Source organism: Sciurus carolinensis, chromosome 1, assembly GCF_902686445.1.
Source record: "Sciurus carolinensis chromosome 1, mSciCar1.2, whole genome shotgun sequence".
Classification (NCBI taxonomy): Eukaryota; Metazoa; Chordata; class Mammalia; order Rodentia; family Sciuridae; genus Sciurus; species Sciurus carolinensis.
The window spans coordinates 136,742,590-136,756,551 of NC_062213.1; the positions used below are offsets into that span (position 1 = coordinate 136,742,590).

The following is a 13,962-nucleotide window of genomic DNA, read 5'->3' on the forward strand; positions in this document are numbered from 1 at the left end:
GGTCTAGGCTCTTGGACTTACTCCCACATCCATCAGCTACCATTCCCCAGCAGCAGGATCATTCCTGCCTAGGCTCTCCATGACAACTGGGAGATGTGTGGTGTCTTTCTGGCATGAGGATATAGCGTAGCATACCCTGTGGATGAGTCCAGCAGTGTTCTTGATCTGTGATATCTCCATACCCAGACATGTCATGTTGCCACCTGAAATGCAGGTTCCTTAGTCCCTCTTGCTGCTTTGCCCATGGTGAATCAGCTCCAGTGGCCACTGGCACTGATGGTGAGCTTTCTTTTTTATTTTGTGTCCAACCTTCTGAGTCTCCAAGCTATTCTGAGAGTAGAGTATTAAATGCCAGTAAAATTCTTCTTTTACCCACCTCACTGAGAAGCTATTTATCTGCTTTCTTGGTCTCATGTCATGAGGAAGCTTGAATAGCAACCTCCTCTACTCCACCATTTTCCTTTCATTCTTTCTTTTATATTAAAACATTATAATTATACATAGTACTTAGGTTTGTTTTGACAAAATCATACATGCAAGGAATTTAATTTCAATCCTCACTACTTCTAGTTTTCTTTCCCTTTTCTCTTTTTCTCCCTCCTCTATCCTACTATTCTTTCTTTCTTCTACATACACATGAAGGTGAAATTCCCTTTGGTACCTTTATATACCTTTATATGTAAATATAACATTATTTTCTTAAATTCAATCCATTTATTTTTCCCCATTCCCTTCCTCATCCTTCACTCTAATTCTTCTTCTTCTACTACTTCATTAATTTTTCCTGTATTTTTATGTCATTCAATTACCTCCCCAACTGCCTTCCTTCCTTTGTTTTGCTCTAGCTTCCACATAGGAGAGAAAACATTTCGATCCTTGAATTTCTGAATCTGGCTTATTTTACGTAGCATTATTTGATCCATTTTCATCTATTTACTGGCAAATTCCATTATTTCATTCTTATCTATGGCCAAGTAAATCTCCATTTTGTTTATATACCATGTTTCTTTATTCATTCATCTATCCACAGGCATCTGGGTTGATTCCATAATTTGTCTGTTGTGAACTGTGCTGCTATAAACATTGAATGACTGTATCACTGTAATGTGATGATTTTAGATCCTTTGGATTCATACCAAAGAGTTGAATAGCTGGGTCATATGGTAGTTCCATACCTAGTTTTTTGAGGAATTTCCACACTGATTTCCAGAGTAGTTGTACTAATTTGCACTCCCACCAACTATGTAAGAGTGTATCTTTCCCCTCATATCTTCACTAGTGTTTATCATTATTTGTGTTACTAATAACTCCCATTCTAACTGGAGTGAGATAAAGTTAGTGTAGTTTTCACTTGCATTTCCCTAATTGCTAGAGATACTGATCATTTCTTCATATATTTGTTGGCCATTTGTATTTCTTCTTTGAGAAGTTCCTTGTTATTTCTTTTGCCTAGTTATTACTGGACGATTTATATTTTGGCATTGAGTTTTTTATATATATTTTGAATATCAATCCCTTATTGATTCTGGGTTTTATTTCTGAGATTTAGGGATCTTGTTGAGGAAGTCAGTGCCTGCACCTATGGAATGAAGTGTTGACCCTGTTTTCTTCTAGCAGTTGCAAGATTTCTGTATCTTTTTTTTTATTATTGTAAACAAATGGGATACATATTGTTTCTCTGTTTGTACATGGAATAAAGGCATACCATTTGTGTAATCATAAATTTACATGGGTAATGTTGTTTGATTCATTCTGTTATTTTTTCCCTTCTCCCCCACCCCTCTCACCCCTCTTTTCCCTCTATACAGTCCTTCCTTCCTCCATTCTTGCCCCCCTCCCTAACTCTAACCCTAAACCTAACCCTAACCCTAACACTAACCCTTCCCACCCCCCGTTATGTGTCATCATCCGCTTATCAGCGAGATCATTCGTCCTTTGGTTTTTTTTGAGATTGGCTTATCTCACTTAGCATGATGTTTTCCAATTTCATCCATTTGCCTGCAAATGCCATAATTTTATCATTCTTTATGGCAGAGTAATATTCCACTGTATATATTTACCACAGTTTCTTTATCCATTCATCAATTGAAGGAAATCTAGGTTGATTCCACAATGTGGCTATTGTGAATTGAGCAGCTATGAACATTGATGTGGCTGTAGATTTCTGTATCTTGATGTTTATGTTATCTAATCTTTGATCCATTTTGATTTGACATTTGTGCAGCGTGAAAGATAGGGATCTAAATTCATTCTTCTACATATGTATATGCAGTTTTCCCTGCACCATTTATTGAAAAGGTTGTCTTTTCTCCAACATATATATTTTGGCACCATTGTGTGGTATCAGAGGATATAAAATTTGGGTTTGTCTGTTCGATTGGTCTTCATGTCTATTTGATGCCAACACCATACTGTTTTTTGTTTGTTTTTTTATTGCCTCCTGCATCACTTTTCTTGTTCAGAGTTGCTTTTTGCTATTATGGGTCTCACAGTCTTCCACATGATTTTTAGGACCTTCTTTTCTAGTTCTTTGAAGAATGCCATTTGTATTTTGATGGGAATTGCATTGAATGTGTATGTTCCTTTTGGTATTATGGCCATTTTTTTTAATGACCATTATGACTATATTTATTCTACCTATTCAAGACCCTAGGAGATAATTCCACCTTCTGAGGCCCTCTTTAACTTCTTCCTTCAGAGTTCTATAGTCTTCATAGTAGAGATATTTCACCTCCTGGTTAGATTAAGTCCCAGTTGCTTTTTCTTTTTAGGTTATTGGGAAGGGGCTGGTTTTTCTGATTTGTTTTTCAGCTGAATCACTTTTGGAGTATAGAAAAACTATCAATTTTTGAGCATTGATCTTGTACCTGCTACTTTGGTAAATTAATTTATCAACTCTAGAAGTCTTGTGGTAGAATTTTTTGGGTGTTCTAGATATAGAATCATGTCATCAACAGTGATAGTTTGACTTCTTTTCTCATTTCTATCCCTTTAATTTCCTTCTCTTGCCTTGATTGCTCCGGCTAGAGTTTTGATAACTGTGTTGAATAGAAGTGATTAGAGTGAGATTCCTTGTATTTTTTCTGATTTTAGAGGAAAAGTCTTCAGTTTTTCTCCACTCAGTATGATGTTGGTTGTGGGTTGGTCATATATAGCCTGAATATTTGCTGTATTTTATCAAGGCCTTTTCTGCATCTATTGAGATGCTCATATGATTCTTGTCCTTAATTCTACCTATGAACTCCATTTATTGATTTGCATATGTTGAACCAGCTTTGCATCCCTGGGATGAAGCCCACTTGATTATGGTGTATTATCTTCTTAATAAATGCTTTTTTTATAACTGTAATATGTGTTTTCACAAATTAGTTGCATGGAAGATACAAAATAAAGACAAGTTGAACTTCTAAACATGAAAACTGCCATGTGTGAGATGATAAAATCTAAAGTATATGGGTGAACAGCAGATTAGACAATGCAGATGAAAATATTAGTAATCTTAATGACATAGAAACTTTCCAAAATATAACAGTGATAGATAAAAAATTTAATAAAATGAATAAAAGTGGAGAGATAGAAAAACAATTCTGAGAAATAATTTCTGAAATTTTCCAATCTGATCAAAATTATAAACCCATACATTGCAGCTGCTGAACAAATTCCACACTTGGAAACATGCAACGCTACAAGACATATATATCACAGAGTTCTATATCCAATAAAAACATGTTTTATAAATAAAAATCAAATAAAGACTTTTTCAGAAATAAACAGATGAGCAGACTTGCGCTATAAAAAATGTTAAGGACATTCTTGAGGCAGAAGGAATGGAGCCCACGTGGAAACCTAGATCCACATGAGGGAATGAAGAGGATCCAAAATTGTAAATACATAAGCAAATATCTGAGATTTAAAAAAAAAAAATTTATTCATTGTACATAAATGGGGTACAACTTTTCATTTCTCTGGTTGTACATGAAGTAGAGTCACACCATTCATGTAGTCATATATGTACATATGGTAATGATGTTTGTTTAATTAAATCATCTTTCATTCCCCCTGCCTCCTCCCATCCCCTCATTTCCCTCTACACAATCTAGCATTCCTCCATTCTTTGCATACCCCCCATCCCCTGATAGGTATCAGTATCCACTTATCAGTGAAATCATTCATCATTTGGTTTTTTGGGTTTGGCTTACCTCACTTAGCATGATATTCTCCAATTCCATACATTTACCTGCAAATGCCATAATATTATACTTCTTTGTGACTGAGTAATATTCCATTGTGTATATATATCACAGTTTCTTTATCCATTCATCTATTGAAGGACATCTAGGTTGGATCCACAATCTAGCTATTCTGAATTGAGCTGCTATAAACATTGATGTAGCTGTGTCACTGTAGTATGCTAATTTTAAGTCCTTTGGGTATAGGCCAGGGAGTGGGTAGCTGGGTCAAATGGTGGTTCCATTCCAAGTTTTCTAAGGAATCTCCATACTGCTTTCCAGAGTGACTGCACCAATTTGCAATCCCACCAGCAATGTATGAGTGTACCTTTTCCCCCACATCCTTGCCAACACCTATTGTTGCTTGTGTTCTTGATAATAGACATTTTAATTGGGGTGAGATGAAATCTTAGGGTAGTTTTTATTTGCATTTCTCTTATTACTAGAGATGTTGAACATTTTTTCATATATCTGTTCATTGTATATCTTCTTCTGTGAAGAGTCTACTCAATTCCTTAGTCCACTTATTGATTGTGTTATTTGTATATTTGGTGTAAAGTTTTTGAGTTCTTTATAAATTCTGGAGATTAGAGCTCTATCTGAAGTGCATGTGGTAAAGATTTTCTCCCACTCTGTAGGCTCTCTCTTCACATTGTCATTGTATTTTCTTTTTTTAGCTGAGAAAAAACTTTTTAGTTTCAGTTCATTCCATTTATGGATTCCTGCTGTTATTTCTTATGCTTTGGGAGTCTTGTTAAAGAAGTCTTGTCCTAAGCCAACATGATGAAGATTTGAACCTACTTTTTCTTCTATTTGATGCAGGTACTCTGGTCTAATTCCTAGGTCCTTGATTCATGTTGAGTTGAGTTTTGTGCAGGGTGAGAGATAATGGTTTAATTTCATTTCACTGCTTATGAATTTACAGTTTTCCTAGTACCATTTGTTGAAGAGGCTATCTTTTCCCCAATGTATGTTTTTGGCACCTTTGTCTAGTATGAGGTGACTGTATTTATGTGGGTTTGTCTCTGTGTCCTCTATTCTGTGCTATTGCTTTTCCTGTCTACTTTGGGGCCAATACTATGCCATTTTTGTTACTATAGCTCTAGAGTATAGTTTAAGGTCTGGTATTGTGATGCATCCTGCTTTGCTCTTCATGCTAAGGATTGCTTTGGCTATTCGGGGTCTCTTATTCTTCCAGATGAGTTTCATGATTGCTTTTTCTAGTTCTATGTGGTACATATTGGGATTTGAATTGGAATTGCATTGAATCTATATAGTGCTTTTGGTAGTATGGCCATTTTGACAATATTAATTCTGCCTATCCAAGAACATGGGAGATCTTTCCACCTTCTAAGCTTTTCTTTAATTTCTTTCTATAGTGTTCTGTAGTTTTCATTGTACAGGTCTTTCATGTCTTTTCTTAGATTGATTCCCAAGTATTTTAATTTTTTTGAGACTATTGTGAATTGGGTAGTTTTTCTAATTTCTATTTCAGAGGATTCATCACTGATGAATTGAAAGGCATTAGATTTATGAGTGTAGATTTTACATCCTGCTACTTTGCTGAATTCATTTATTAGTTCTAGAAGTTTTCTGGTGGAATTTTTGGCTCCTCTAACTATAGAATCATGCCATTGACAAATAGTGATAGTTTTCTTTTCCTATTTGTATCCCTTTAATTTCTTTGGTTTGCCTAATTGCTCTGGCTAGAGTTTCAATAATGCTGTTGAATAGAAGGTGTGGAATTGGACATCACTGTCTTGTTCCAGTTTTTAGGGGGAATGATTTCAGTTTTTCTCCATTTAGAATGATGTTGGCCTTGGGCTTAGCATAGACAGCCTTTAAAATTTTGAGGTATGTTCCGATTATCCCTATTTTTTCTAGTGCTTTGAGCATGAAGGGGTGCTGTATTTTATCAAATGCTTTTTCTGCACCTATTGAAATAATCACATGATTCTTAACTTTAAGTCTGTTGATGTGGTGAATTACATTTATTGATTTCCAGATATTGAACTAACCTTGCATCCCTGGGATGAACCGCACTTCATCATGGCACACTACATTTTTAATATATTTTTGTATGCAGTTTGCCAGAATTTTATTAAGAATTTTTGCATCTGTGCTCATCAGGGATATTGATCTGAAGTTTTCTTTCCTTGATGTGTTTTTATCTGGTTTTGGTATCATGATGATACTAACTTCATAGAATGAGTTTGGAAGGGTTCCCTCCTTTTCTATTTCACAAAATACTTTGAAGACTATTGGTAATTAGTTCTTCTTTGAAGGTCTTGTAGAACTTGGCTGAGAATCTGTCTGGTCCTGGGCTTTTCTTGGTTGGTAGGCTTTTGATGGCTTCTTCTATTTCATTGGTTAAAATTGATGTGTTCAAATTGTGTATGTCCTCCTGATTCAGTTTGGGTGGATCATATGTCTTTAGAAATCTGTCAATATCTACAAGATTTTCTATTATGTTTGAGTATAGATTTTCAAAATAGCTTCTAGTTATGTTTTGTATTTTGTCAGTATCTGTTGTGATATTTCCTTTTTCATCATGAATTTTAGTAATTTGAGTTTTCTCTCAAATTAGTGTGGCTAACTGTTGATCAATTTAGTTATTTTTTCAAAGAAACAACTTTTGTCGATTTTTTGAATTGTTTCTTTTATTTTAATTTTATTGATTTTAGTTCTGATTTTAATTATTTCCTGTCTTCTACTACTTTTGGTATTAATCTATTCTTCTTTTTCTGGGACTTTGCATGTAATCTTAGGTCATTTATTTGTTGACTTTTTATTCTTTTATTGAATAAACTCCATGCAATGATTTTTCCTGTTAGTACAGCTTTCATAGTGTTCCAGAGATTTTGATATGTCATATCATTTTTCCCATTTACCTCTAAGAATTATTTTATCTCTTCCCTGATGTCTTCTGCTATCCATGCATCATTCAGTAGTGTATTATTTAGTGTCCAGGTGTTGGAGTAATTTCCATTTTTATTTTATCCTTGATTTGTAATTTCATTCCACTATGATCTGATAGAATACAATGTAGTATCTCTATTTTTTTTTTTTTTTGTATTTGTGGCACAACATATGGTCTGTTTTAAAGAAGGATTCATGTGCTGCTGAGTAGAAAGTACATTCACTTGATGAGGGATGAAGTACTCTATATATGTCCATTAAGTCTAAGTTATATATTGTGTTATTGAGTTCTGTGGTTTCTTGGTTCAGTATTTGAAAGATCTATCCAGTGGTGATAGAGATGTGTTAAAGTCACCCAGTATTATTGTATTGTGGTCTATTTGATTCCTGAAATTGAGAAGGATATGTTTGACATACATAGATGCTCCATTGTGTGGGACATAAGTATTTACAAATGTTATGTCTTGATTTATGGTTCCCTTAAGCAGTAGGATATGTCCCTCCTTCTCCCTTCTGACTAATTTTTGCTTGAAGTTTCATTTATCTGATGTGAGGATGGAAACCCCTGCTTTTTTACTGAGCCCATGTGCATGGTTTGTTTTTTTCCTATTCTTTCACCTTAAGTCTATGGATGTCTTTTCTCATGAGATGAGTCTATTTACAGCAGCATATTGTTGGGTCTTTTTTATAAAATCCAATCTGCCACTCTATGTCTTTGGATTAATGAGTTTAGGCCATTAACAGTTAGGGTTATTATTGAGATATAATTTGTTTTCCCAGTCATTTGGGCTTATTTTGGGGTTTTAACTTGACTTGGTTTCTCTTTTGGTCTTTCCTTTAAGGTAATTCCTCCCTTTACTGATTTTTGTTGTTGTTTCTCATTTCCTCCTCATGGTCTATTTGGCTGAGAATGTACTATAGTGCAGACTTTCTATGTGTAAATTCTTTTAACTCTCATTTATCATGGAAGGACTTTGTCATCAAATCTGAAGGTTAGTTTTGCTGAGTATAGTATAGTATAGTATTCTTGTTTGGCATCCATTTTCCTTCAGAGTTTGAAATATGTTGTTCCAGGCCCTCCTAGCTTTTAGGGTCTGGACTGAGAAATCTACTAAAATCTGCTGATATCTGTATTGGTCTCCCCCTACTTGTGCTCTGATACTTTTGTCTCGTGGCCTTTTAGAGTCTATCTTTATTTTGTATGTTGGGCATTTTCATTATAATGTCCCTTGGTGTGGCTCTGTTGTAATTTTGTGTATTTGGTGTTCTGTAAGCCTCTTGTGTTTGATTTTCCATTTCATTCTTCAGGTTTGGGACATTTTCTGATGTTTCATTGATTAGATTGTTCATTTGTTTGGTTTGTATCTTTGTGCCTCTCTCAATCCCAATAATTCTTAAATTTGTTCTTTTCATGTTACCCCATAATTCCTGGAGGTTTTGTTCATGATTTCTTACCATCTTTTCTATGTGACCAACTTTATTTTCAAGATTAAATATTTTGTCTTCATTGTCTGAGCATCTGTCTTCCAAGTAATCTAGTCTGTTGGTGATGCTTTCTACTGAGTTTTTCATTTGGTTTATTGTTTCCTTCATTTCAAGGATTTCTATTTGTTTTTCATCTCTATCTCATTATTGAAATGATCTTTTCCTTCCTGCACTTTCTCTTTTAACTGTTTATTGGAGTGTTCATACATTGCCTGCATTTGCTCTCATATATCATCCTTTATTTCATGGATCATTTCAATTATATACGTGCTGAACTCCCTTTCTGACATTTCTTCTAAGTGCTGTCAATAAATTTTATTAATGTAGCATCTTGGTTTGTTTGGGACACTTTCTTCCCTTGTTTTTTCATGTTGTTCACGCATCTTCCTCGCTAGCAGTGTAGATCTGAAGTAGTTCAGTTTTCCCCCTTTAGGTTTATAGTGTCCCTACAAGTTTCCAATACCTCACCTTTCAGGGGAGATCAATATTAGCACACAATACAAACAATATGTAGCCTTAAACCAAATTGCCTCTATTAAGACATTAATAGTATTATTGTAATAAACAGAGATGATGAGGTCAGTTATCTATTGCCTAAATAATAGGTTTGCAATAAGTTCTACAATTTCTAATTGTGAACAAAGAGGATGGGGAGGTGTGTAGGATGTAATGTTAATGAGATAAGAAGTGAGTATATAGTGGTAATAGATCATAGGAAGAGTGAAAGTTAAATCAAAATAAGTTGGTTGTTAACATGGAAAAGGGAGAATGAGACTCTAAGGATACAAATAAAAGGAAAACAGAGTGAGAAAAATAATAAAAAATAAAAATAGGAATAATAATAGTTTAAAAATCTATAAAACTCTAATATACTATTCAAACCTCCCAGTCTTCAGTAGCCTGATTCATGAAAGGTATTTGATAATTTGGTGTCACAGGGTGGGCACTTCCCCAACTAAATATGGCAGCATCTTGGTAGGAGGCAATCCATGATGGCGGGCAGAAGTGTTCCCACGTGTTGGTAGATGGGGAGCTGCAGCATGGCATGGTGGTGCTGGAGTTCCATGTGGGTGGACTGGGCCTGGGTGGCACAGCACTGGAGTTCTTAATTTATGTTTTTGAATGTGGTTTGCTAATATTCTGTTAGGAATTTTTACTTCTGTGTTCATCAGGGATATTTGTCTAATGTTTTCTTTCCTAGATGAATCCTTTCCTGGTTTTGGTATCAGGGTTATACTGGCTTTATAGAATGTTTTAGGGAATGTTCCTTTTCTTTCAATTTCATGGGGTATACTTCTTTAGGTGAATGAGTTTGATGAGAATAAGAACAGGTTCCATCTTAATATGAGACTATTAGAAACATATAAAGCAACTATCTAGAAAGGCAGGTTACTCAATTTGTGATAAATCTATCAAAATGATATGATTCTATGAGAGTTTGGTCAATTCATTTAATTTCTCCAAGTTCAGCTTCTTTGTCTGTAAAAATGGGAACAATACTCACTTTATAAGATTGTTGTAACGATTAACTGAGGTATTTGGAAATGACAAAATGTCTGGCACTTAGTAGCTCAGTGAAGTTCATTTATTAGCTACTTTCCTTTTTTCTCTTCTTTCTCATGGCTACTGATTTGTTGATCTCTTTCTAATAGCCTAATCACAAAGGAACTGACTCCCAAAGAATATAGTTTTTCCTATTCCCTCCAGTTTTTTCCTTCTACTTCCTTTTTACTTACATACAACATGTATTAAAGCTTTTTTCCCCTCCAAACTCTCTTTACTTTTCTTAGTCTTTTTCTTGGGTTTCTGTCATAGTCCACTTTGTTAGCTATAACAATATCTGAGACTGAGTAATTTATAAGGAAGAGAGATTTATTTTGGCTCATGATTTTGGATGCTGGCAAGTTCAAGAACATGGTGCTAATGTCTGCTGATGTTTGGTGAGGGCCACATGCTGATTCAACTCATAGTATTAAGTGGATGAGCAAATGGGCAGGTGAAAGAGGCAAAACACATTGTTAGAAAAAAAGTATGTTCTTGCAATGGCTATTCCAGTCCCTTGAGAGTTAGAACTCACTCCTGGGAGAAAGGCATTTATCCCTGTTAAGAATCAAATCATGTCTTAAAGTCCCCATCAACTCTCAGCATTGTTACATTGGGATTCAATTTTCAACATCAGTTTTGACAAGGACAAACCACATTGAAACCCTAGTAGTTCCCAAGAGACCTCCCTACTTAAATATCTTATTGTAATCTTCTGAAATCATTCCCTTATTTTTCAAATAAGCTTGTTTATTCATTTACCCATGGGCTAATCAAAGCCTCTTTTCTTTCTCTAACCCATTAATCCAAACTCATCTTTTCTGACAAAACATCAGTGATTAATTCTAATTAATTCTTTCACTCCATTTAACTATATATTCTGCAACCCCCAAAACTTTTCTTGTGTACAGCATGCTAATGGAACATTTTTTACATTTGTAAACCATGATTTATTTCAGACTTTTGAGGTACATCTTTTTAAAAATTCTAGGAAGTTCTTCAAAAAAAATTTTTATTGTACTTATGTGTAGTCATTTGGTGTATATAAGTTTAGTTTGTTCATTTTTTATTGGTGCATCTATGAGACTCTTTAGAAAAGGAGCTTCTTCTTTCTCTTTTATGTGAGTCAAAATCTGGGAGACAGTAGGTAAATTCTCTGATTGTTGATTAAAACCATATAAATAAGTACTGAATTTGTCTTTTATTTCCTTCTTCCCATCTTTTCCATTTTTCTTCCTCTTTCTGAGGAAGAAGGATATTATCTGTTTGATTTTGCTTCTATTACTTGGAAAACATTTTTGTTGCTGATATTTTTAGATGGCTTTATAGGTTTTTGATAAACCTGTAAGTAGCCACTTTCATTTGTGTTAGCTCATTCATGAAGTGCTATGATAATGATTTAATGGATTAAAGAAACTGCCTGGATATGATCCAGTTTTTCAATAATTACAAACAAATTACATCTGGGGCCTTTTTACCTCAGCATTATTGAACAAAAAGCCTCAGAAAACTTAGCAATTCCATTGCTAGGTATAAATCTTTTCTAAAAGATACCATGCTTTATTCTCTATTAAATTCTAAGCTACCATTTTAGTTGGTAATAAAAAAATCATTCAAGTAACACTCAAAATTAATTAACAATTGAAATAAGCATTAATTTACTACCTAATAAAATAAGTTCTTATTAAATAAAAAGTTAAATTTAATAAGAAATAGAATTAAATTTGTATCAATGAGGGAATTGAAAAGTTGCAGTAAAGAGAAGCATAGAACTTATGTGTAGTCATTTGGCATATATACATTTACTTTGTTCATAGTATGTCTTCACCTTTTTTCTTGTAGGGTCTTAAAGGATATCCAGGACTCCCAGGACTCCGTGGTGAACAAGTAAGTTTCTCCTTTATAAGGCTTATATCTTCTCCAGTAAAAGACACATTTTAAGGGACTTTACTGAGAGATAATTTCTCTCTACCTTTTCATTTTTATTCTCAGTGATTTGGCTCTATTTAGTATAAGACAACATTTTAATTGATTAGTTGTAGATTTTTTCCAAAAACATTTAATATTTCACTATTACTCATTTTCACTATTTACCTATTATGTTTCAGAACAATAGTTCTTAAACTTATGTGGTTCACAGACCTCTTTGAGAATCTTATAAATGGCCCAAACCCTTTCCAGGAAATATACATCCCTGATTTTTTTGTACAATTTCAGGGGCTTATCTGTTCACTAAATCCTAATTCATAGCTGTTAATTCCCTGAACCCTGCATAAGAAAATGAAAATAAATTTTAATAACCATTCAAATTAGAATGGTACCTATATTGTCCATAATATACATGCACATTATTTAAAAGCCAAAATAATTTTGTAACTGTACAGTTTTTGATCATGTTTTTCCTTCTCTCTCCCACCAGAAAATAATATACCATCATGTCATAGAATAAAACAGAGTCCTATCTCTTGTTTTCAGTATAGAGTATACTAAGCTGTATGATTAAAAGAATGAGAAAGGTAGAATGTAGAAACTAATTAAGGTGATGGAAGGAATTTAAAGATTTAGCAAAGAGCTTCAGGAACCTCTAAAGGGAAGTTCAGGAAGAAAAATGATGGTTATTCCTTGAGGGAAAGATCCAAATGAAGAAACAAAGCCAAGTTTCTCATTCATTCATGTTAAGTGGGACAGTACACTGTCCAGTCCTTAAAACACAATTTTTCAAGATTACTTGACATGGCAATTACTAGACTTGGCAAGCAAACCAATATATGTATCTGTTACAGGTGCCATCTCAATTTCCTGAAGATCAAACAAGTGCTGAAAAGCATTTAAACATTAATGCAGAAAAAATATGAGAAGGGTGGTACGAATTAGTCCCTGGGGAGAAAAAGAAAATCCCTAGAATACTGTTTTGGCAGAAATGTGTGAATTCCAATGAAGGAAACCTGATATTTCATAAATCAGTGAAAAATTGACCATGTGTCAATATTGATGTGTTCTCTCACAATTGCTCCAGGACCTAATTCTGTTCATATATATGTCATTACTCTCATAGTAGGATACTTTTTAGAAGAGTCTGAAATACATTTTAAACGTTATAAAATATATTTTGGAATCAGTTCTTGCTTTCTATTTTTTTCTGAAAAAGAAGAGTCAAAATTCAAGTAACTTTGAGGAACAACTGAAATAATTTTGTATTTTAACTATGAAAATACCATGGACTATAAAAGAAGCATAACTGATTTGCTAGAAGATATTAATTTCTGGAAAATTTGTAAATAAATTGGTCAGCAAACATTTAGTATATCATTTTTGTGAGTTTTAGTAATAAGAGCTATTTGAGCCCCTATTATTTGCTAGATGGTACTACCACAAATGACAACTTATAGTAGTATAATTATTTATTCAATATTTTACATGTTAACTAATTTAATATGCAGCAACACTTAAGAGTTATTGCAGTTACCTCCACTTTTAAAGGTATTCCTATAATTGTTCCATTTTTTTCTACATAATAATTTTATGACATAGTTGTTATTCTATTTTATTAATGAGAAAATCGAGATATAAAGCAGTGCTGGAATTCTGAACGAAAGCTGACCAACTGAACATAGGTATTCTTATGGTAGGTTTCCTAATTTCCTAATCCTGTTTCTCAAGGGACTAGTAATACTACTGTATTTCTGTTCTTCCATCCAATATACAGATATGAAAAATACTATTTGTAAAAAAATCTCTTTTTAAGTGCAGAGTGAACTGAGTCACAGTAAATTTTTGAGTTTCTATG

The 13,962-nt window shown here is 33.8% G+C and overlaps 1 protein-coding gene across 2 annotated transcripts in view; it reads left to right on the forward strand.

Annotated features, from left to right (window-relative positions):
* The window catches only part of Col24a1 (collagen type XXIV alpha 1 chain), a 391,233-nt gene that overhangs the window by 81,376 nt on the left and 295,895 nt on the right, over positions 1-13,962 (forward strand). For both annotated transcript variants that reach the window (XR_007104846.1, XM_047523663.1), the window contains exon 8: positions 12,018-12,062. Coding sequence is in view for 1 of the 2 variants with exons in the window: in XM_047523663.1 (XP_047379619.1) it covers positions 12,018-12,062 (45 nt within the window). In the remaining variant the exon portion in view is untranslated. The remainder of the gene's footprint in view (positions 1-12,017; positions 12,063-13,962) is intronic.